Below are 24,687 nucleotides of genomic sequence, written 5' to 3' on the forward strand. Positions count from 1 at the left end.
GTGAGATAATGAGCAGGGGCCCAACTCTCCCTGAGGCCCTGAAGTTGCCATCAGGATTTGAAGCCCTATAGTGGGCCAAACCTAAACAACAGAACTGATCACCTGCCTCGCTAGAAGTGGGGGAAGACTTACTAACTCTTGTGCTTTTGATCACAAGTCTTGCAGTATTTGGTTATCTTAAAGCCCCAGCTAACGAAGTCAAGTGATGGTGAGAATCTTTGCTTTCATTTTGAAAAAGTAAATTTCTGGCCATTTTAGTTGCCACAAGATGCTTGACTGCCATGACCTGAGTGAACCCTAAAAGCTCAGAAACCATAAAGGCAAATAAAAAGCTCACGAATTTTATTTAAAAAACAACAAAACAAAACTCTGGTTTTATTTCAATAGTTTTAAGCCAATTTTGTGATTTTTTTGAGGCCTGATTTATGAATCCTTGGAAGTTAGCAATAGTGTGGGTGGTGAGAGGGGAATTAAGACTCTGGAAATGGTGCTGAAGAGGCTCAGTCTGCTCCCTGGCAACTTGAAATATTTATCACAGATTAGCCATATTTGGTGTTTTTTCTTCATGCCCTAGGTCGTGGAAACAGGGAATCATATGCATTTCTATTCTCAGCTTTCCTAAACGTGTAGCCCTCATGGTGGGGGATACAAACTGGAAAACGTGGTCTCCAAATAGGGTTACCACCTGTTCAGGTTCTACCTGGAGCATCCTTCTGGTTTCTGTGCCCAACAGTGTTTGAAAACCAGGCAAGCAGTAAACCAAAAAACCCACCATTTTATCCTCCCCCCGCCCCACCCCGTTTTATAAGCAATCTGATGACGTTGGGGCCTGACCCATGCCTCGCAGCGGGGGTGGCCACAAGAGAGAATTGCTCGCAGTGCCCGGATAGGATGAATGAGACTACCCGCCCCAGCAGACACTGCGAGCCACGCGCCGGAACAGCGCCCTCTCCGTGTGCGCATGCGCACTAGAACGCGGACGCTGTTCTGATGACGTCTTACGCGGGGACGCACCGTCGCTCTCGCGACGGCTGCCGGGAGTTGTCGTTTCTATGGGAGCCTGCGGCCCTTCAGCGGCGCTGGGCAGGGGGCGGCGAGCGGACTCCACCTCCCAGCGGGCCGCGCGGGCGGAGCGGGGGGGGGGGTTTCCCAAGCCTCTCCCTGGCAGAAAGGGAGCGTCAGCAAACGGCCCCGGGTCAGGAAGCCGGGCGGCCGCCGGAGAAGTGGCGGTTGGAGCGAGCGGGCCCGAGCGCGGGGGCAATGGCCGGCGAGATGACGGTGCTGGGTGAGTGAGCGGGGCCGGGGCCGTCGCTCTCGGGGGCGGGGGGCAGAGTCTGGGCCCCCGTGTGCCCGGGGGAGGTTCGCTGCGGGTCCCCGCTCTCGGGTCCCTCTCCGCCCTTGGCCCCAGTGGGCGGCCTTGGGGGCGTTGGCGGCGGGGAGGCTGAGCTGCTCTGCCAGCCTCTCGCCTGCGGCCAGGGGTGGGGGATGGGGGGGGAGCTTGTAGGGCAGCAACGGGCCCAATGTCGTAACGTGCACAAAGGAGCAGCAGAGTTGATGGTGGTGCCCCCCAGGGATCCGTCCTGGGCCCAGTCCTATTCAACCTGTTCATAAACGATCTGGGAATAGGGGTAAACAGTGAGGTGGCAAAATTTGCAGATGATACAAAGCTGCTCAAGATAGGTAACTCCCAGGCAGACTGTGAAGAGCTACAAAAGAATCGCTCAAAAGTGGGCACGCACCGGGCAACAAAATGGCAGATGAAATTTAATGTGGATAAATGCAAAGTAATGCACATTGGAAAACATAATCCCAACTGTACATATAGAATGATGGGGGTCTAAATTAGCTGTTACCACTCAGGAAAGATCTTGGCGTCATTGTGGTTAGTTCTGTGAAAACATCCACTCAGTGTGCAGCAGCAGCAGCAGTCAAAAAAGCGAACAGAATGTTGGGAATCATTAAGAAAGGGATGGATAATAAGATAGAAAATGTCACATTGCCTCTATATAAATCCATAGTACACCCACATCTTGAATACTGCGTGCAGATATGGTTGCCCCATCTCAAAAAAGATAAATTGGAAAAGGTTCAGAAAAGGGCAACAAAAATGATTAGGTGTATGGAACAGCTGTCATAGGAGGAGAGATTAATATGACTGGGACTTTTCAGATTAGAGGAGAGATGACGACTTAAAGGGGGGATATGATAAAGGTCTATAAAACCCTGACTGGTGTGGAGAAAGTAAATAGTAAAATATTATTTACTACTTCTCATAACACACGAACTAGAGGCCACCAAAGGAAATTTGCTTTAAACCTGCTGCCTACCAACAAAAGGAAGTATTTTTTCACACATTGTACAGTCAATCTGTGGAACTCCTTGCCAGAGGATGTTGTGAAGGCCGAGACTATAACAGGGTTAAAAAAAGAACTAAGTAAATTAATGGAGGATAGGTTCATCAATGGCTGTGGGCAGGGATGCTGTCCCTAGCCTCTGTTTGCCAGATGCCGGGAATGGTTGATGATTACCTGTTCTGTTCATTCCCTCTGGGGCGTCTGGCATTGACCACTGTCAGAAGACAGGATACTGGGCTAGATGGACCTTTGTTCTGACCCAGTTTGGCCATTCTTATGATAACCTTTTCCATCTGTCACAGGTTTGTTGCTGATCCCCTTCCTGGGGATCCATATGGAGGGCCCGGTCTTCAAACTTGAGTGCTGAGCCCTTCATCTTAGTGCCTTAATGGTCAATAGAGCCTGAAGATGGCACGTTATGGGATTAATAATAACACTCAGGGTTTGTCTGCCTTTGACAGTTCACATGGATTAAGCTAGGGCAGAGGTGGGCAAATACGGCCCGTGGGCCACATTCAGTCTGGCCCTTGAGCTCCCGGCTGGGGACGCTAGCCCCTGACCCCTCCCCTGCAGCCACGCCGCTGAGCAAGCACTGCTCTGACCCACCACTATTGCTGGGCAGCACAGCTTGCGCCCTCCCAGGTTTTCCAATAAGCCTGTCCTGCCACTCTGAGCGGCATGGTAAGGGAGCAGGGGGAAGGGAGGGTTGGATAAGGGGCAGGAGGTCCTGGGGGGCAGTCAGGGGACAGGGAGCAGTTGAAAGGGGTGCAGGTTTGGGGGCAGTCAGGAGACAGGGAGAGTTGGATGGGGGTGGGGAGTCTCGGGAGGGGGCGGTCAGGAGACAAGGAGCAGGGGGAGGTTGGATGGATCGGGGATTCTGAGGGGGGTGGATGGGGACGGGGGCCAGGCTGTTTGGGGAGGGACAGCCTTCCCTATACGGCCCTCCATGCTGTCAGAAACATATGTTAACGTTATCTTTGCCCACTAATCCTACCTTATTGCTCCTCTTTTTAAATCCCTCCACTGATTCCACATTGTGCAATTTATACAAAATACATTTCTTGTTCTTGCATTTAAGACCAGGCCTTGACCCTGCCCAGCTCGCATATTGGGTCTCTTCTCTTATCCTGTATCTTGGCTTTGTCAACAGTTTCGGCCTCACCTCTCCCATCTCTATGCCATCTTCCATGCTGCCTTTTATGCTTAGAATGAAGTCCCAATACCAGTACATCAGGCTATTGCTCTCTGGAAGATATGACTAGTCTTTGACTGACATGGGAAGCTCATGTTTTGTATGTATATTTATATTGACAGTCTTTAAAATAAGCAGGAGAGCGAAATAGAGAGATGTCACTTGAGCCATGAACTAGTAGCCAGGAACTCTTGGGATCTTACTCTGGCTATGTCATTGATTTGTTGTGACCTTGAGCAATTCATTTAGTCTCTGCTTCGTTTTCAGTATCTGTAATGCAGAGATTATACTTGCATACCTCACATGGAAGATGAGTATTAATTATTATTTGTAAATCACTTTGAACAAAAAAAATTTGAACAAAATCATTATTTTGTTTATTTGATTTACCATTCCTTTCTTTAAACTTTCATAAATCTTATGTCCTTGTCTGTTACACTTCAGTGGATAGCAATTTGCCTGAATTGCCAGATGCAAGCTTGCTGCTGACTTCTGAGGAAATGTGACTAAGCACAAAGCAGTTTCACAATGTGACTAAGCACAAAGCAGTTTCACAATGTGATTTCACATTCTACTTTTACATCAGAGTAAATATATACCAAGATATATACTGAGTGGAATCAGTGGAGGGATTTATACAACAGAGTAATATCATGCTGGCTGAATGATTCATGGCCGTGAGTGTTACCTCAGGCCAGACTGTCAAAAACCCCAAACTGGTGGCATGTTCTATAATTAGATTTCATCAACTCAGTAACAAATGTGAACTCCTGGGCCACTGTACTAGTCTTACTGTGGAATGTCAGACCGTCCCCTCGGGCTCTCCAGTCTATTTTGCCACCCACGCAAGCTGTACTTAGTGATAAATAGTCAGTTACATAAAAATCGCCAAATTTTCAGGTTGCTTCCAGTCCCAAGAGACCAGTCTGCTATCCCTCATCATCTACCCTTTGATGTTACACTAAAGACAACACCTGTAGCCAGTCCCATAATAAACTATCTAAAGGCTTATTACCTAGGAAAAAGAAATAAGAAAGTTATTTACAGGTGCTACCAAGCAAGCAAGCATACCATATATGATTGCTAAAGATGACAGGGATAGTAATCTGTCAATTCAGTTTCAGGGCCCTGGAGAGCTCTGCTTTAGTTAAGTGTCTCTGACCCAGTGAGACTTCAAACAGAAAAGAAATGAAAAATTTTCTCGTAATCCTATTTTATCTTTTACATTTGGCCCTGCAGTCCATTTTAGAAGCTCCCTTGCATGTAGCATTTCCGAGGTGGGATAGGGCCATTCACCAATCCTTTTGTATTGTGATGTTTCTTAATGGTCTGTTTAACCTTGATAGGTTTTTTCTTAATGTACAGTGTGGGGAAGAGACACGCTATTCCTGTGTCTGAGCTCACAAATTCAGAGCAAACATTTTCAAGGTTATAAAGCAAAACTTGCGTATTTCCCTATAGAATGGAATACAGATATTACAAGTGAGATTAATGCATGCAGCAATTTACAAGCATTTCATAGTCTAAACACTAAATATATTATTATAATACTAATACCTATTTTGAACAAAACTAACATATGGGTGAGCTGGTTTGGCTTCCAGCTACGAGTTTGTCAGTTCTTATGGCCTTGGCCAGAGCTGGCACTCAGTTTGCCACTGTCACAACTAGTATTATAGCTATGAAGAACTTCCAAATTTGTTTGGATGGATGCTCTGATACTATCTTTTTATCGCTCTCACAGGTTCAGCTGTCTTGGCCCTTTTGTTGGCTGGCTACCTGGCACAACAGTATCTACCTATGCCTACACCAACAGTGATTGGGATTGACCTTGGCACCACTTACTGCTCTGTTGGCGTGTTCCTTCCTGGCACAGGGCAGGTGAAAGTTATTTCAGATGAAAGTGGGCATAACAGCATACCAAGCATAATATCATTCACAGACACAGATGTATACGTGGGATATGATGGCCTAGAACTAGCAGATTCTAATCCACAGAACACGGTATATGATGCCAAAAGATTCATAGGGAAAATCTTCACTCCAGAAGAGCTGAAAAATGAAAGTAGCAGATATCCATTTAAGGTAAACAGATAGCAATCTTTACCAATTCTATCCAAACTACAGGTTTTTATATATATATTACATATATATATAATATATATGGTGTTCAGAGGGAGTAGATCCAATTGCCTTTGTCTGGCAGGTTGATCATCAAGATGCAGAACCCTCAATGTAGCATTTCAGGAACAAAATACGGTCTTTGTGCTGGTGGGATCCAAACATAGAAATTGCAAAAATTTAAAATAAAGATAATAATAACATATATTATTTTGTACATGTATTTCTTCTTGATTAACTGCATTTGGCTATTATACCTATGTTACTTTTATACCTATGATACTGGACTGTTTTGTCATAGGAGTTTGAGGCAGAGAGAAGTGGGATTTGGAACTTGAGCAAAACAACTGGTTTCACAGGAGAAGGAAAAATCTGAGAAGAGTATTTGGCAATGGGAGTTGCTCTGTTGGCAAATGCCAAATTTGAATTTACTAGTTGTGATGGCTTGTGGATACAGTACATACATGACCCTCTTCTGTTCTGAACAAGAGGGTACTGAAACATGCAAGAATCTTCTCTCTGAAATGGAGCCTCCCTCTCTATTGAATACATTTATTTTTATTAATTCTAGTTTATACAACAAGAAATGCACTACAGGTAGAGAGTTTCTAGGGTACTAATCCTTTTTCCCCCTCCTGTAGTTACTTGAGTATTAGCCTTGTTTTGTCACAATGCACAGAGTAGGACCTTACCTGCTGATACTGTATAAGATGTAAACCAAAATAATGTTTCAGTAAACATCAATTGAATTGTAAACATTATGTAATACACAGCTTTCATAGTTTGTTCTCAATGCATTTTTTTTTCATGATTATGGATAGCTAGTCTTTTACACTTACAATTTCCCAAATACCCTCAAGCATTCTTACAACTACAGTACCCACCTGCTGAAGTGAAGAAACAGATTGACAGAGCCAGAAGAGTACCCAGAAGTCACCTACTACAGGACAGGCCCAACAAAGAAAATAACAGAACGCCACTAGCCATCACCTTCAGCCCCCAACTAAAACCTCTCCAACGCATCATCAAGGATCTACAACCTATCCTGAAGGACGACCCATCACTCTCACAGATCTTGGGAGACAGGCCAGTCCTTGCTTACAGACAGCCCCCCAACCTGAAGCAAATACTCACCAGCAACCACACAACAGAACCACTAACCCAGGAACCTATCCTTGCAACAAAGCCCGTTGCCAACTGTGTCCACATATCTATTCAGGGGACACCATCATAGGGCCTAATCATATCAGCCACACCATCAGAGTCTCGTTCACCTGCACATCTACCAATGTGATATATGCCATCATGTGCCAGCAATGCCCCTCTGCCATGTACATTGGCCAAAACAGACAGTCTCTATGCAAAAGAATAAATGGACACAAATCAGAGGTCAAGAATTATAACATTCAAAACCAGTTGGAAAACACTCCGATCTCTTTGGTCACTCGATTACAGGCCTAAAAGTTGCAATTCTTCAACAAAAAAAACTTCAAAAACAGACTCCAAAGAGAGACTGCTGAATTGGAATTAATTTGCAAACTGGATACAATTAACTTAGGCTTGAATAAAGACTGGGAGTGAATGGGTCATGACACAAAGTAAAAACTATTTTCCCATGTTTATTCCCCCCTGCCCCACTGTTCCTCAGACATTGTCAACTGCTGGAAATGGCCCACCTTGATTATCACTACAAAAGGTCCCCCCGCTCTCCTGCTGGTAATAGCTCACCTTAAGTGATCACTCTGGTTACAGTGTGTATGGTTTCAGAGTAGCAGCCGTGTTAGTCTGTATTCGCAAAAAAGAAAAGGAGTACTTGTGGCACCTTAGCGACTAACAAATTTATTTGAGCATAAGCTTTCGTGAGCTGTAGCTCACGAAAGCTTATGCTCAAATAAATTTGTTAGTCTCTAAGGTGCCACAAGTACTCCTTTTCATTGTGTTTTTTTGTTTTTGTTTTTTCTTTTTTTATGAGGTTCATTTATAATTATAAATGGACCTGAAACTAGCAGTTCCACAAACCTGTCTTTCAGCAATGGTTAAACTAGCACAATAAAATACTTAACAATGGGTACTAAGTCAGGCATCGGAAATCATTCTCTTGTCTCTGCTAATAGTGGGTGCAGGGAGTCTGCGTAAAATAAATCTTCAGTGGTACAGTAGCACTCGGCAACTGCTTTGATGTGGACTGAATAAGTACCTATATACATGCGTGTCTCCTGAGGCGTCCTGCATAATTTCTGCTTTAGCAGTAGAGTAGACCTAGGATTCACCTTAAAAGAACTGTTTTCATTCCTTGGATGTGCTGTTGTATAGGATTATTAATTCTGATATTGTGTGACCCAGCTTCTGGATTTTGACTCACTGATCTATTTGGGCAAAATAGACAAAAGTACTTTAGGCACATGTTCTGGCAATTTGAATGCCTTCATGTCATGTATCATTCATGATGGAAGGTAAAGAAAACTGGTTCAGATAGAATGTTTTAGGCTGGCAAAATCACCACTCATAGTACATTCTGGAGTAAGCAGGTATTCTACATTTCCAAGTACAGTTTCACAAAAGCATTTTGTTTAATGAAAGATGGGCTGTTTCACACTTGTGGGTTTTGCTGCCTATCCTTCTCACTCTCTTTTCACCCCCCAGATTTTCAGTAACAATGGAGCAGCTGAATTTTCAGTGACAACCAATGAAACATATGTCACGCCTGAGTATATTGGCTCTCAACTGCTATTGAAATTAAAGAGGATGGCAGAGGAGTACCTTGGCATGCCAGTTTCCAATGCTGTGATTTCAGTGCCAGCAGAGTTTGATGAAAGGCAACGGAACTGTACTATTAAGGCAGCTAACCTTGCAGGTGATGCATCTTTCTTTCTGGTATTTTCCCCTCTACTCTTTGAATTACCCTGAGGTTTACTCATCTACACTGAGTTGTTTGTGAAATGTAGAATAGCAACAGAGAATTAGAGGCAATCACCAAGAACAGCAGGGAACTCTCCAATGATCTGAAGTGCCGTGGGCTAATGCAAGTACAGATAGCAATGAGTTCACGTATCACTAAAGGGAATAGGTTTTTTGGAAATTTTCAAGTAGAGAAAATTATACAGGAAACTTCATGGGAATAAATCAGACTCAAATAAAAACAAGATAAACCATCCCACCTCACCTCCTCTGAGAAAGCACACTGAGGTAACTGTTCAGTCAGTTTTCATTCTGACAGACTGCTCTAAAAGTAAATTTAAGAATGATATTCCAAGTTTATCTTAAAAACAAAACAAGAAAGCTATGGCAGATGTAGAATTCGCTGTGAACTTTTCTCTCAACAGCTTATATTTTACTTCAGTCTGAACAAAAATTGACACTATTTAATGGAATATTTTCATAGAGTTTCTCTTTAAACATTACAGTAGATTCCACTTAATAGCAACCCAAATATAACTCCTTTGGTTCTCAGGAAAATGTTGCTACTAACCAAATCACATCCCATTGACATTCCTTTCCTGGCTGCAGCGCTGCAAACCTGCCTGTAGACAGGAGGTAAGGGGCTGTGGCCTGGGAGGGGGTGCTATGGGCAGGGTAGTAGCAGAGAAGGAGAGCTGTAGCCAGGATGCTGGCACTACGCAGCATCTCTCCCTGTGCTTTCTGGACTGTGTCCTGCCAGGGAACTGCACACAGGGGAAGAAACGCTGGGAGATGCTGAGCCTTGGAGAGCAGAGAGAAGAGGTCTTGTGCAGCTCTTTGGCCCCAGATAGAAAGCCCCAACTTTTGCACTGCAGCCCCTCTCTCTACTGCTACCCTGACCGCAGGAGGTTTGCAGGGCTGCAGTGAGGCAGGGAGGTGCATCCCAGTGCTCCCTTCCCTGGCTGCAGCCTTGCAAACCTGCCTTCTACTCATTGGCAACCGTTGGACAATGCCAGCTTTTTGCTGGCAAATGGGCTGGGTTACTAATAACTCTGTGTAGTATAATAGATTCCACTTATCAGTTGTGTGGAGAAAATATTAATTTGTTTTGCTTTTTCAGGGTTGGAGATATTACGGGTAATTAACGAACCTACTGCTGCAGCTATGGCTTATGGTCTCCATAAAGTGGATGTGTTTAATGTTTTGGTAGTGGATTTGGGTGGAGGAACTTTGGACGTCTCATTATTGAATAAACAAGGAGGGATGTTTCTGACACGAGCAATGGCAGGTAAGGATAAGTCACCCTATACTTCAATAGAACAGGTTGTTTTTTCTTAAGTTAAAAACTAGTTCTATATAATTTCAGTGGATACATGTAAAAAAAATCACCTGTAAAGGGATGCTAAATGGACATGCTGAGATTGACATACCTTAGAACTTTAGATGACCTACTGGTCCCCTGAATGTTATTTCTACTCTCCATAATTATAAAATTAGGTTTGCAACTGATTTTAATTAAGAGAGATTCTTCCATTCTTTGGCTGATTTTTAACATAAGAAGCTGTGGTCTAGTTTTCTGTCTTGTCACATTTGTGCACAGGTAACCTGAGCATTTGTGCATTTACAATTACTGTGCCTGGAGCTAGTGGCGTTTCAAAGCATTCTACTACCTCCATCTGTCTTGAGTCAAGGGGATTTGTCATATTATTGAAGGGTGCCTTAGAACAGTCCCCTTTTGTGCTTGGCTGTAGCTCAGACATTAAGGGGTGGAGAGCTCACACACGGTTAACCCAGAAACAGGTTTTGTAACACAAATATGCCAAAATGATTCATCACTTGGCAAAGAATTCTGGCAGCAATGCTTTGTAAACCTATGTAGTGAACACACAATTGCTTTGCAGATGACCTGGGTTCAGACAGATCTGAGACAGAGTACTATTGTTGATATTCCCGACTCAATGGGCTTTGACATCTGCTGCGCTGTATAGTGAAAGCAAAAAAGTAATAAATGCAGTCGGCCATTTCAACATGGTTCTGTTGAACAGTATGAACTCCTTTTTTCAGTTGAAATAAAAAGATGGACTGAATATTTATGGGTATTGCCCATTCCATTGGAAAACTCAAGAGGCCAATCTTATGAAGAGCAGGCATGGGTATTTTGAAAACGGGAACTAACACATTAGGAGGGAAATTGGGATGAGTGCACTATGCCACCACATACCCATAAAGCCTAGTGTAGGATGGGTCCTTACTAGAGCTTGAAGCTCACTGATCCAAAGAGCTGAAATAACTCCTACTGGGAATCAGTGTTTCCACAGGAAGAACTGACAGAATAGATAACTTATGGCTCAAAAGTAGCCTTTATCAGCGCACATTAATGTCCCTTAGTATATGATTTTAATATGAAGGCTTTAAAATACAATAAGTCCTTAACAAAGTTCAGCTCCAGGAGTTGAGGCAATAATCCTTCATGAGTTTCATCTTGCTGCTATTAGTGAAAATGTCTAATATGGGCAGAGATATAGACAGTAACTAAGACTCGGAGTGTGAGTTGGGAATATGGAAAAGATTGACTTGCATAGTATCACAGCAGGCTGCAAATATTTTCCATTTCAAATTTTACATTCTACGAACCAAACTCCTTCCTAGTGTTCTCGTGGACTCTTTTATTTTTTTAAAGATACTTCCTCTAAAATCCCCAACCCCTTGCTTTTTCATTTAGGCACATTGAAACAGAGAACCTGAGAACATTCTTGTCTTGTTTTGTGAATCACATTACAGACTATCCCCAAGTGATTATACTTCTGATTGTGCCATTGACTGTTGGGACTATAGTTGTGAACATTTTTTTCCCAGTCCGTTGAGAATGTCCTGCACATGACATAAAGGGCATCTTTGTGCCTTCTGAAATACTGTGTGTGACCTGATATATTTTTATGTCTTAGGTAACAACAAACTTGGAGGACAGGACTTTAATCAGCGATTGCTGCAGTACTTGTATGACCAAATCCATCAAATGTATGGCTCGGTGCCCTCCAGAAAGGAAGAAATACATCGACTTAGGCAGGCTGTGGAAGCAGTCAAGTTAAATTTAACTCTACACAAGTCTTCTCCTGTCAGAGTCTCTCTTACTATGCCAGAAAGAAAGGGCCTAAAAGAACTTTCAGAAAGAGAACAGATAAAAAAAAATAATGTAAATGCAGCCAAATCTTCACAAATGGAAGATGGTATGATAAACCTTTTAAGGGATGACCTTTCACAAACACAGAGCCACACTGTCAAAGTTGCCTTTGAAATACAAATCTCAAGAAAACTGTTTGAGATGATGAATGAGGACCTTTTTCAGAAGATCCTTGTGCCCATTGAGCAGGTGTTGAAGGAAGGACATCTATCCAAGACAGAAGTGGATGAGATTGTATTAGTAGGAGGCTCCACACGTATTCCCCGGATACGCAGAGTTATTCAAGAGTTCTTTGGAAAGGAACCCAACACCTCTGTAGATCCTGATTTGGCAGTGGTAATGGGCGTAGCTATCCAAGCTGGGATTGTTGGAGGGTCCTGGCCCCTCCAAGTCAGTGCTGTAGAAATTCCTAATAGGCATTTACGAAAAACTAACTTCGACTGAACTTCATTGTTCTTGTCACATTCTATTATTCACTGTTTCAAAAAACTGCACTCATGACAGTGCATAGACTTACCCAACAAACAATGAAGCCTAGTCTTAGCCATGTAATATCTACCTTTTTAATTCTGTTCCATTTAAGTGTTGCTAGACCGTTTATTGTGTGCTGGCTCTATCATGTTTTAAAGGTACTAGCAATTCAAAAATAACAACCCACCTCTGCCCCATTGGTTTGTCATCTGCATGTGGGGTGAAAACCTACTACTGCCAATAAAATGCACACATTTTCTTGCTAAATTTTATTAGCAGACCCTGAAGACTTGAAAGCGGAATGTAACCATGAGCTTGAACTTGTGGTGGAGATCGTATGTACTGTGAGATGAGGTGTAGCAGTATTAATGCAGACAGCTCAAATTAATGTTCAGCTTAAATTTATTTATTAAACTGAGTCAGTTGAGCACTTCAAAGCACCTTTCTAAATGCAATTTTCCTGTTTTGAATACTGTCTATTTGTCCACTTAAGATTCTTGTGCTGCTGTTTATAACAGCATACTGTTATTGCTGAAACGATTTGTGGATTTTGTTGTCTCTTTTTAATGTAGACTTACTGCAGTCAAAAAAAAATTAAAATTTTTTTAGCTCTTTCATGCTGTTACACTGGTGTCTGCTTTAAAATGCCTTTTCCTAAAGGGTTCCTTATGATTCAGTTTGTCATCGGGTAGAGAGGCTGCTGTGGTCCCTCTGATGTTTCTCCAGTGGGGAGACACCTGATAATACCATCATTACTTTAGTTCCTGCCATGCAGCCAAAAGGTTTTATAAAGCCAATTTTCTATTAAATGAAAAAAGCACATTAGGCTCTGGAAGGGTCCCATTCAAGTTCTTCAATCAGTACATCCCTACCATGAAATGCATTGGTATTCAATTAAGAGAATTGCTACAACTTCTTTTTATTAACTTTCTCCCTAAAAATGAAATGAATCCCAACTATTTTTACCTGGTGCCTATCATGTTGGTGTCTACATGTTTTCAGGTTCCTGATGCTTGCCCCCACCCTGTGAATTGAACATGGAGTGATAATTGTGAGGTGTAGTCTGGTAAAGAAAAACCATACAAGTAGCACAGGAACTGGGATGTAAATGTAGTAATATTGCAGCCTTTTGCTTTTGATAACTGTTTTGACTACTGGTGGGTTAATAAACACAAGGAACAGAACTTGGAGGAAGGTTTTAAAGAAACTTGTTTAATTGTGCTCTTTTTGAAGGGATAAATTGAAATGCTGAATAGCCAAATGAACTCTTTTTTTATATATGTTTTATCCTTTGGTCAATGAAGAGGGTATTATCACCTAACTAGATAACTAAGCAAAATTTGCATAACAAATTTGAAATGTATTTGAAATGTGAGATTTAATAGCAAAATAACTAAAATGAACAGTTATCTGCTACATTTTGAGACTTTTCAGTAATAGGCTTGCACTTAGTAGGGCAGACCCATTCCGTCAGAACAGTGTTTTTTAAACTATTTTAAAGTGGCCTTGTCTCTGAGTTTGCAAAGTATTTCAGATGATACTGCTAGTAGCTTTTGACCTGTAACCAAGGAAAACCAAGAAGCTTTCTGTATGGAGAAAGGAAAAATAGCAGAACTTCTTTGTTCTCAAGGGTCCTCCTGCCTTGTGTTTATGTGGGTCCTGACGCAACAAGAGGGGGAAATATTTTAAGTGATTGTACAATTACAAAAATTAGCAGGGTGGGTATGTAATTCTTGAAACTTTTTTTTTAAATACGAATGACAGTTGAAATCCCTTCAAAGAAATAATGGACAAGTATCAGTATGCAGTACAATTCTCTCAAATACCATGCAGATGCTATTTCAGGCCCTTGTTGTGCAAATACTTCTATGTTTACTTTGCATATATGTAGAAATCTTTGCAAGAATTAGGGCTTATGCTGCTCTTAGTCATTCATAGCCTTTTTTTTTTTAAGGGTGTTAGAATTACAATTGGTCTTAAAATGCTAATTTTTGGTACTGTATTTTGGCACAAACCACTGCATTTTAAACAAAACAAAATATAGTACTTAGTAAGTTGTGCACCAGAGAAAATATACAATCAAGTTTCTTCATTTAACTAAATGACATTGTTTGAAGATTGGAATTCTGTTTTTAAGACTAGTCCTTCTATTTAAATCTTGATACCTGTAGCTTTAGCCCTATACCATCTATCTTTACTTAGGAGAGTTTATGTAGCTGAGGCTCAGGTGAGTGCAGTCTTGGAAGTAGTGATGCCTCTTCAATATTTTAAAATCTTGTCAGTTTACAGGTTGACATGTATATCATCTGCATTTGGAGAAAATGTCATCCTTCAGAGATATTCATATACAGCCTTTTAAAATATGTTCTTAAATAAAGGTAATTGCCTAAGGTCTGACAAACTTTTGTTTCTCTTTCTCTGGGACTTCCTTGTGGTCTGAAGCATTGCTGTTAGAAATAAGGCAGAACTAAGGGCAGGGAGAAGGAAGTGCACCAATAACCTACAAAAGGGGGTAATATGTGCTAGAAAAGTGAAGGAGCAGCTCTAAACAACGTGATCTAGAATTGTTGTAACCCTTTTTATTAAATCAGTAGTGACAAATAAGATCACTAGAAACATGCTGTAGAAATTCTGTATGGTACAGATTTGGGCATTCCACAGCCATTGTCCAGTGAGGTTTCTAGAAAATGAAATCTAACTTTACTGGATGTAGCCTCTTAGTAAAAATATTTAACCTTCTCACTATTAACTGCAGGAGTATTTGTCCTCTGGAGCAGTGGTTCTCAACCAGGGGTCATGTGGCTGTGAGCAGGTTCCAGAGGGTCAGCCACCTGTGACAGGCATTAGACTCACTAGAGCCCTGGGCAGAATGCCAAAGTTTTGGCAGGCAGGACTGCAAGGAATATTGCAGGGCCCTGAGTCCTACCATCTGGGGCTGAAGCCTGAGCAATTTACCTTTATGCTGCCCCTTGTGCTGTAGGGCCCCAGGCAATTGTCCGGTTTGCTACCTCTTAACACTGGCCCTGGCTTTTATATGCAGAAAAACAGTTGTGCCACAGCTGGGCCATGGAGTTTTTATAGCATTGTCACAGGGTGGCACAAGTTTCCTTCCCCTTGTTGCTGTGCCGTGTGATTGGGCTGGCTAAAGAAAGGGTCTCGGCTGTCTTTGGAAGGTGCTCCACCTGTGTTCTTCTATTTACAGTGGCTGTACAGTCCCAATTCCCCAAACATCTGCCCTCACTCAACCCCCTCACTGGGTTCTCTGGCCTTTGAGGCTTGTGGCAGCCAGCAAAGACAGAGCTTCAACCCTCCTATCTTCCTGCTTGGCTCACCTCCTTCCTGAGCTCTTCCTGGGTTTATATGCCTTCCCAGTCATCAACCCAGCTGGTTCTACTAGGCTCAGCAGATCACACTGAGCCTGCCCTCAGTAGGGCCTGCAGCTAGGCTCCCTGCTAAGGCTCCTGGCCCATACACCTGGCCCCCCTACAGGGAAACAGGGAGAAGCTGGCTTTTTAGCAGGGCACCCAAAGGTTTTATACCTCTGCCCTGCAACCCACCTTCCCTGTTTAATGAGCCACCAGGCTCAACCAGCCCTGGCCTCGGCCAGCCATATTGGCCCTTCAAGGGGGGTTCATTTAGCATGGCTGTGGGTCCTCCCTGGGGTTCTTTAGGTGCTCCCCCTGCCTCTACAGTAGGGGCAGGTCTCCCACACATGTCCCTTAGCCTAACACAGTCCACAGTCCTGTTCAGGCTATGTTTGAGTGTTCCCTGCCCCTTCCCCCCCCCTCGGCCCTCTCTGTGGCATGGTTGTGTGCTTAGATACCCTGACTCCAGGGTCAGCTCCAAGGCCCCAAGTCCCTTGCCTTTCTTGGGCTCATGAGGGCTGCACTCCTGGCCCCCCTTCCCAGGGTGGTCCTTTGTTACCACAAAACCAACATTTGTTGTTTTTCTTTCCACTGCTGTCTAAGAGTTCTTGCTACTTTTGGGGGGGGTCTACCAGCCCCCCCATCTCTCTTTTCCTCCCTAATCTGGTTCTCCCCCCCACTTCCTCAGGCTTTCCCTTCCGACTTCGTGTCTTGCAAGAAGGGAGTCCCCCATCGCTTCCCAGCAGGACTGGGTAGGGTAACCTCTCCACTACCCCTACCTGCTGCCACCGGAAGCACCCCTGGACCTCCAGGGGAACTCGGGCTACCTGGTAGCTCCGGGTGTCCCCATAGACACACAAAAGGACTACCTTTTTCACCAGAACCATCCAGCATGTCTTCACCAGACCCTTACGCACCAGTAAGCAGGTGGAGACAGAGTCCACCAATCCCTTTCAGGGCTTCCTCCCCACCAACATGGGTATGGTGTTTAAGGGCTGATTTCTTGGTCCCTCCTACCCTCTGTCCACCAACCCACACTCTATTTGAGGCCAGGGCACCCGCACTGCCAACAGGTCAGTTCACAGCTGCAGGTGGGCCCGGGGTCCGCCCCACTCTTGGGTGCAGATTCCGGTGGACTCTGTCCAGGTCCTGCTCCCCTAATGGGCTTCACCTCCCTTCTGGGTGCCTCCGCTTCAATGTACTCCTGTCAACTAGACTGCATCCGCTGCTGCTGTCGTCAGACCCAAATGCGTACTGGGTCAGGGAGCTCCTGGAGAAATTGTTCCAGGATCACCTGGTTCATTATCTCTTCTACTGTCAGTCAACTTCTGGGCAAATGCCCTGGGCCTCAGGCTCTCCATCCAGCAGGACGCCCAAAACTGCTGACGGTACTTCTCGGTTGAGAGTCTGACCCTGTCCAAGATAGCAGCCTTCACGGTTTCACTGGCTTTGGCTTGGGTCTCTCCCAAAGCCTTAAATGGCACATAGGCTTCACCTCCCAGGTACGGAGCTTGCGGCAAGGCCCAAGTCGAACTCTCCCAGCCTGCTGCCATAGCCACCCATTCAAATGTCCCCAAAAAGGTGTGTGGAGTCCATCTTACAGAGCCCCCACCCTGCTGTCTTGGTTCTGTCCCCGCTCACCAGACTCACCACCCGCTGGAGGATCTGCTGTTGGGCCACCGACTGCTCCTTGATGAACTTTTGAAGGGCCCGTTTTTGGTCCCCCTGCCATGCCATCAGGACCTGCCCTTTCCATCTGCTGGGACTGCTGCAGCTCCTGCACTGTAGTAACCAGCCATTTCAGGGTCTCCTCCATACAAGCAGCCACTGGTATCAGTGGCTAGGAAGAATCACGGACAAGCCCCAACTTGTCACAGGGCGGCACAAGTTTCCTTCCCCTTGTTGCTGCACCCTGTGCTTGGGCTGGACAAAGAAAGGGTCTCAGATGTCTTTGGCAGGTGCTCCACTCGTGTTCTTTTATTTACAGTAGCTGTACAGTCCCAATTCCCCCAACACCTGCCCTCGCTCTGACCCCTCACTGGGTCCTCTGGCCTTTAAGGCTTGTGTCAAAGACAGAGCCTCAACCCTCCTATCTTCCTGCCTGGCTCGCCTCCTTCCTGAGCTCTTCCCTGGGTTTATATGCCTTCCCAGTCATCAACCCAGCTGGTTCCACTCAGCTCAGCAGATCACACTGAGCCTGCCCTCATTAGGGCCTGCAGCTGGGCTCCCTGCTAAGGGTCCTGGCCCATACACCCAGCCACCCTACAGGGAAGCAGGGGAAAGCCAGCTCTTTAGCAGGGCACCCAAAGATTTTATACCGCTTCCCTACGACAAGCATGTTGTGAGGGGAGGTTGAGAATGCCTGATCTGGAGCCTGTTGACACCATGACACTGCAAATGCATCACTGAGTGACAACTGAGAAAAGCAGACTTGTGGATGACCAATTTGAATGTGTATGAAATTGTATAGCTATTCTAATCAGTATTTAAAATTTCCCTTTGAATGGCTTGTATTAGGGTTGCAACTAAAGGCATATAATTAAAATACATATCCAACACTGGGGGGGGGGGGGTTAAAAAAAAAGTGAATACGGTTCTTCTTTCTGCTAAACTATCCCTGGACTGATGGACATTTAATAATGCAAAGAATAAAACTTTAGGTTTAGAATAAAGGTGTTGTAAGGATTTTGATGTCTAAAGGCCAATCTGAACAGAATATTTTGGGAAGCCTCACAGTAACCTCCCGCTGGGTCCCCAGGTTAAGCCCATCTATCAGAGCTGAATATCAAAAACTACACACACACCCCAAATATAAAAGCAAACGACAGTTTATTTAACTAAGGGAAGAGGAAGGGAGGAGAGGATTAACAACTCTGGAAACTTGGGATACCACTTACACACTCATACACTTAATGATTATACACACACACACACACACACACACACACTTATTTGTTTACGAGGAAGGTGGCAGGATTCAGACGACCGAAGCCAACGATGGACTGATGAACTCCGAACATGGATAGCAAATGGTAGGGACAGGTATGTATGTATGTATCCCTATCTTAACTCCCACCCTATCCCACTTTGCGCCGTCTCTGTGGGTAAGATTGAACTAACTACTCGGACTAGGTCCATGTATGCCAGTCTGCTTTCCCAAATAAAAGCATAAACAAACCCAAACCTATTAGTAAATAAATTGCAGGCCAATAGCTACTGCCAAGATGGTACTGCAGTGCGAGAGAGCTGGACACTTGAGTCTCTGACCACTTGAAAGCTCCAGAGACCAAGAGTGCGCCTAGCTCCTCTCCCCTCACACTTCTATAGGGAGCTGTTGCTGGGCAAACCCAGTTTCCCACCTCTGTGATTTCCCACCTTTTCTTGGTACAAGGAACAAGAACCTGAGACAAGATGGAGGTTACCTTGTCCTATTACCAAAACAAAACGGCCGTTTAAGTTACAGATTTCAATAATTTGGCAGAAGTAAACGGGGTTTAAAACCAAAATTAACAGTGTGTATATCATTAAAGACCCAGGTTTTTACACGGTATCAATTGCATATAATGCTTGTTGCCACATTTTCACAGGCCAATGAGAAATGAATGGTTTACACCAATTTTTTTTTTTATTATTAAACAAAGCATATCTGCTCTGTGGGTACACATGGGAATTGTCTGCACAAGGTTCAGTGCTGGTAGTTGGCTGAATGTTGTTTGTGGCTCCACTTCCTATGGAAAATGCAAGTGCTCCTTTTCTCTAAGCAGTAACTATTGCTGCTGTGCACTGCAGCCCTTACACTGAAATGATTCATAGTCTATCTGCGCTGTAGCCAAGTTTGTTTTTTGGGGAGGAGGGCTGGGGTAGTACAACACAAAAAGCCTGACAGGCTGGAGGCAGAGATGCTTAACCATAGATGTTGGGTAACACATAATGAGACAAAAAGAAAAGGAGGACTTGTGGCACCTTAGAGACTAACAAATTTATTTGAGCATAAGCTTTCGTGAGCTACAGCTTTTCATCACGAAAGCTTATGCTCAAATAAATTTGTTAGTCTCTAAGGTGCCACAAGTCCTCCTTTTCTTTTTGTGGATACAGACTAACACGACTGCTACTCTGAAACCTGATATAATGAGACAGTTATCACTCTTAAGTTAGTATCATTAACCCCTTTTCATAAATGCAACTGATGTCCCAAACTAGGAGAATCTGATGTGTTTGGCTCTTCTGTGGTCCTTATTAGCAGCATATGAGCATTTCTCAGATACATGAATGTAGTCACTCATCTTGTAAAATAGAGTATTCTCATCTCATAGATGAGGAAATGAAGACAGAGAGAAACTGAGTTTCTCAAACTTACTAATGAAAAGTTTGGTAGAGCAAGCACTAAAACATATGACTTCTAACTCCAGTCCCTTAACCTCAAGGTAAGCTTTTCTCTTTGTCAAAGCCCTCCATCAGCATTTGGTGACCACCAGAGAGAAGCCTGCCCATGGTAAATCCTCTGCTCTTGTTCAGCATTAAGGAGAGGAAGGAAAGCAAAAATATTAAATGTCCTTCAGAGAAGACACATTGCAGGGCATTCCAGACAGAGGGCAGTTCTCTTTCAGCACAGCTGACCTTACCTTGTATCAATGATGGTTGGCTCTCTCTCTACAGGAGAGAGTGCCAGCTACAGCATTATATCCTTCCCCTTCCTCAGTCAAGGTCTTTTCTAAAATAAATATTAGGGTGGGGGGTATCTTATTGTTACAAGACTCACACGTGGTAGTTTTTCTACTACATTGCCTTCCTCCAGCAATGGACTACCTTTTTCTGTCCTCTGCTCCCTGGGGTCTTGTTAAGCAACATCTCTTGCTTGTGATTTATTGCTACAAAAGACAAAAAGGACAAACTTTTTTTTTTTCCAAAATTGTTAACTGTCTTTAAGGAATGTTAACACTGACCTGATATTTTCAAGGGAAATAAACCTTGTAGTGGCTGTACACCTCTTAATAACCCTGAGAAAATAGGTAATGTTCCACTTCGTCCCTAAGTCCTTAGCTTTAGAGAAGCATAGTACTTGTACATCACTTCCAGACTTCATTATGTATTTCTCACTGCAATATTTTCCATCTTATTGTTTGCTCAAACATCTTTGAACATGCTCTTGCAAACTAGCATCACTTGAGTTTAAAAATAATTCTTTCCATCTGGTTCAGTTAAGTATGTAGCTTCTTTAGAAGGAAGATAAATTCTATAGAAACAATTGCCTTGTGTTAATATTAACTTCCTGAGAAGTTAAATGCAAGTGTGTGCTGCAGAAGTGGGTAATTATGAACACCTGTGTTTAAACAGAAGTTTGTATGTTTATTTTTATTTTTTTAAAAGGCACTACCAAGAAAGGAACTAAAGGCCTCTTCCCTCCCTGGTTTCGTTCTGTCATACTCAAGTTTCTCAATACCAAATAGGCCAGATTCTTGTAGTTGTCTTAATAGAACTCAGGACTAAATTCAGGTGAATGAAGGTGCACCCTCTTGTGCCAGCAGCAAATTTATGTAGTCTCTAGATCATTTATTAAAGTAAAAGTCACTGTATGATATGAAAAGCATAGCTTTATTATTTTGTAGTTCTAGTGAAAAAGTATATAAACTAGGTTGAAGAGTGTGCAATACAGATTAACAGTAGCAACAATCAGCTTTTATCCTACCACATGTAAGAAGTCTGTAGTGTTAAAACTACCCAATTCCCCTAAACAGTGTGATCATTTTATAATGATAAGGATAAAATTAACCACACATCCCTGGAGCATTTCCTGCATTTGGAGTTCAGAATAACCAGCATTCTTGTCTTCACAAAAATAAGTTCATGAGTTATTGGATATCTTGTGTTATCCCAGCCTCAGAGACCATTTTCGAAAAAACTCCTTGCTGAAGTAATAAATTATGTGGGGTATCAAATTCTATAATTCTTCCAGAGCCCAGAACAAGCACTCTGCAATGCAGAAACAAAAAGATGATGAGGAAAATTGAGCTATTTTTTTCAGCCATACTTTCCAGCCCTACTGAAGGTGTGGATTAGGTAGATTTCCTTTAATATGGGAAAATCTCTTTGCAGTAGATAACTCAGAGATTCATGAAGCTGTGAACTCCTGCACAAAAAAAGTTTTTATAAAATGAAACTTTGCCTTGTCACCTTAAGTTCTAGAGTGCAATCAACTTACTCTGGTAAATTAAATGGACTTGCTAGTAACTTGTGTTTACAACGGTTATAAAAAGCCAGTCAGCTGCAAACCAGGTGAGCAGCGAACAGCAGAGAGGCTAATAGAGGGAGTTTGCCTGGGATCTGCCTGAGAGGAGGTTCGCTAAGGGCTGCATTAAGGAGACTGTGTTGGTGAGTATCTGGGTGTCTGTTGTGGGGACAGTTTGACCATGTGCTTGATTGGTTGTTTGAATTGGGAATGCTTTGTTCCAGGGGAGCCTTGAGTGGGCCTGACTGTTATAAAAAGCCAGTCAGCTGCGAATCAGCTGAGCAGCGAAAGCAGAGAGGCTATCAGAGGGAGTTTGCCTGGGAGTTCGCCCAGGGAGAGCCCACTGAGGCTTACATCTTGCCGGCTTCTCTGAGTAGTTACTACAACTCCTGAGGAAGCTTATAGAAAGAAGGTAATATGGATGGGGAATGTTCATCTGTTGTGACCTGCACTGGATGTGCCATGTTTCTCTTTCTTCCACAGGACAGAAGCAACTTTGTCTGTACAAAGTGCAAGCTGGTCTCCATATTGGAAGAGACGCTTCAAGGTCTGGAGCAACAGATATCGACCCTGCGTTGCATAAGAGAAACTGAAGATTTCCTGGACAGACGTCAGGATATGCTTCTACAGACACAACGTTCTGAAGATTCAGAGCAGGCTGCACTGCGGGGACAGGACGACGGTAAAGAAATTTGGCAGCATGTGACCTCCAGAAGAAGAAAGGGGAGTGTCCGTGTACCAGCAACGCAGATACAGGTAAGTAACCGTTTTCATGTTCCCTGCACAGGTACTAATGCGGAGAGTGGACTAGATGACACATCTGTGGGAAGGGAACAGAAGGAGACTCCGCCAATTGGAAGGCATGAGATGCGCTGTCCTAGGAATGGGGGTTCCACGACCACCGCTCCCAAGAGCAGGAGGCGGGTGGTGGTGGTTGGGGACTCTCTCCTCAGGGGGACTGAGTCATTTATCTGCTGCCCTGACCGGGAAAACCGAGAAGTCTGCTGCTTGCCAGGAGCTAAGATTCAAAATGTGACGGAGAGACTGCTGAGACTCATCAAGCCCTCTGATCGCTACCCCTTCCTGCTTCTCCACGTGGGCACCAATGATACTGCCAAAAATGACCTTGAGCAGATCACTGCAGACTACATGGCTCTGGGAAGAAGGATAAAGGAGTTTGAGGTGCAAGTGGTGTTCTCATCCATCCTCCCCGTGGAAGGAAAAGGCCTGGGTAGAGACCGTCGTATCGTGGAAGTCAACGAATGGCTATGCAGGTGATATCTGAGAGAAGGCTTTGGATTCTTTGACCATGGGACGGTGTTCCAAGAAGGAGGAGTGCTAGGCAGAGACGGGCTCCACCTAACAAAGAGAGGGAAGAGCATCTTCGCAAGCAGGCTGGCTAACCTAGTGAGGAGGGCTTTAAACTAGGTTCACCGGGGAAGGAGACCAAAGCCCTGAGGTAAGTGGGGAAGTGGGATACCAGGAGGAAGCATGAACAGGAGCGCACAAGAGGGCACGGCTCCTGCCTCATACTGAGAAAGAGGGACGATCAGCGAGTTATCTCAAGTGCCTATACACAAATGCAAGGAGCCTGGGAAACAAGCAGGGAGAACTGGAAGTCCTGGAACAGTCAAGGAATTATGATGTGATTGGAATAACAGAGACTTGGTGGGATAACTCACACGACTGGAGTACTGTCATGGATGGATATAAACTGTTCAGGAAGGACAGGCAGGGCAGAAAAGGTGGGGGAGTTGCACTGTATGAGAGTATGACTGCTCAAAGCTCAAGTATGAAACTGCAGAAAAACCTGAGAGTCTCTGGATTAAGTTTAGAAGCGTGAGCAACAAGGGTGATGTCATCTTGGGAGTCTGCTACAGACCACCGGACCAGGGGGATGAGGTGAATGAGGCTTTCTTCCAGCAACTCACGGAAGTTACTAGATCGCAGACCCTGGTTCTCATGGGAGACTTCAATCACCCTGATATCTGCTGGGAGAGCAATACAGCGGTGCACAGACAATCCAGGAAGTTTTTGGAAAGTGTGTGGGATAATTTCCTAGTGCAAGTGCTGGAGGAACCAACTAGGGGCAGGGCTCTACTTGACCTGCTGCTCACAAACTGGGAAGAATTAGTAGGGGAAGCAAAAGTGGATGGGAACCTGGGAGGCAGTGACCATGAGATGGTCGAGTTCAGGATCCTGACACAGGGAAGAAAGGAGAGCAGCAGAATACAGACCCTGGACTTCAGAAAAGCAGACTGACTCCCTCAGGGAACTGATGGGCAGGATCCCCTGGGAGAATAACATGAGGGGGAAAGGAGTCCAGGAGAGTTGCCTGTATTGTAAAGAATCCTTATTGAGGTTACAGGAACAAACCTTCCCGATGTGTAGAAAGAATAGCAAATATGGCAGACAACCAGCTTGGCTTAACAGTGAAATCCTTGCTGAGCTTAAACACAAAAAAGAAGCTTACAAGAAGTGGAAGATTGGACAAATGACCAGGGAAGAGTATAAAAATATTGCTCGGGCATGCAGGAGTGAAATCAGGAAGGCCAAATCACACCTGGAGTTGCAGCTAGCAAGAGATGTTAAGAGTAACAAAAAGGGTTTCTTCAGGTATGTTAGCAACAAAAAGAAAGTCAAGGAAAGTGTGGGCCCCTTACTGAATGAGGGAGGCAACCTAGTGACAGAGGATGTGGAAAAAGCTAATGTACTCAATGCTTTTTTTGCCTCTGTCTTCACGAACAAGGTCAGCTCCCAGACTACTGCACTGGGCAGCACAGCATGGGGAGGAGGTGACCAGCCCTCTGTGGAGAAAGAAGTGGTTCGGGAATATTTAGAAAAGCTGAACGAGCATAAGTCCATGGGGACAGATGTGC

At 44.1% G+C, this 24,687-nt stretch overlaps 2 protein-coding genes across 4 annotated transcripts in view; one reads left to right on the plus strand and one right to left on the minus strand.

Moving 5' to 3' along the window:
- Positions 1-922: 922 nt before the first annotated feature.
- HSPA13 (heat shock protein family A (Hsp70) member 13) lies at positions 923-23,191 on the plus strand. 2 transcript variants are annotated; one of them, XR_006279430.1, is made up of 6 exons: positions 1,125-1,285; positions 5,291-5,631; positions 8,311-8,521; positions 9,686-9,853; positions 11,511-12,552; positions 23,181-23,191. XR_006279430.1 is itself a non-coding variant. In XM_038395168.2 (5 exons), the coding sequence occupies exons 1-5, from the start codon at positions 991-993 to the stop codon at positions 12,188-12,190; spliced, it is 1,695 nt and encodes a 564-aa protein (XP_038251096.2). In that variant the 5' UTR covers positions 923-990; the 3' UTR covers positions 12,191-14,618. The 2 variants fall into 2 exon arrangements, 1 of the variants encoding a protein (XP_038251096.2); XM_038395168.2 differs by lacking the exon at positions 23,181-23,191 and having other exon boundaries at positions 923-1,285; positions 11,511-14,618.
- LOC119852935 (multidrug resistance-associated protein 1-like) overlaps positions 21,136-24,687 on the minus strand; it is a 69,474-nt gene continuing 65,922 nt past the window's right edge. For both annotated transcript variants that reach the window (XM_043509393.1, XM_038395092.2), the window contains one exon: positions 21,136-21,552. In XM_043509393.1, coding sequence (XP_043365328.1) covers positions 21,432-21,552 — 121 coding nt within the window. In that variant the 3' untranslated portion in view covers positions 21,136-21,431. The remainder of the gene's footprint in view (positions 21,553-24,687) is intronic.

Source organism: Dermochelys coriacea, chromosome 1 (genome assembly GCF_009764565.3).
Source record: "Dermochelys coriacea isolate rDerCor1 chromosome 1, rDerCor1.pri.v4, whole genome shotgun sequence".
Lineage (NCBI taxonomy): Eukaryota > Metazoa > Chordata > Testudines > Dermochelyidae > Dermochelys > Dermochelys coriacea.

Coding starts and splice junctions, on each gene's coding strand:
- HSPA13 (XM_038395168.2), top strand. CDS start 991: ATGACGTCTTACGCGGGGACGCACCGTCGCTCTCGCGACGGCTGCCGG. Junction 5,632..8,310: donor GTAGCAGATATCCATTTAAG/GTAAACAGATAG, acceptor TTCACCCCCCAG/ATTTTCAGTAACAATGGAGC. Junction 9,854..11,510: donor TCTGACACGAGCAATGGCAG/GTAAGGATAAGT, acceptor TTTATGTCTTAG/GTAACAACAAACTTGGAGGA.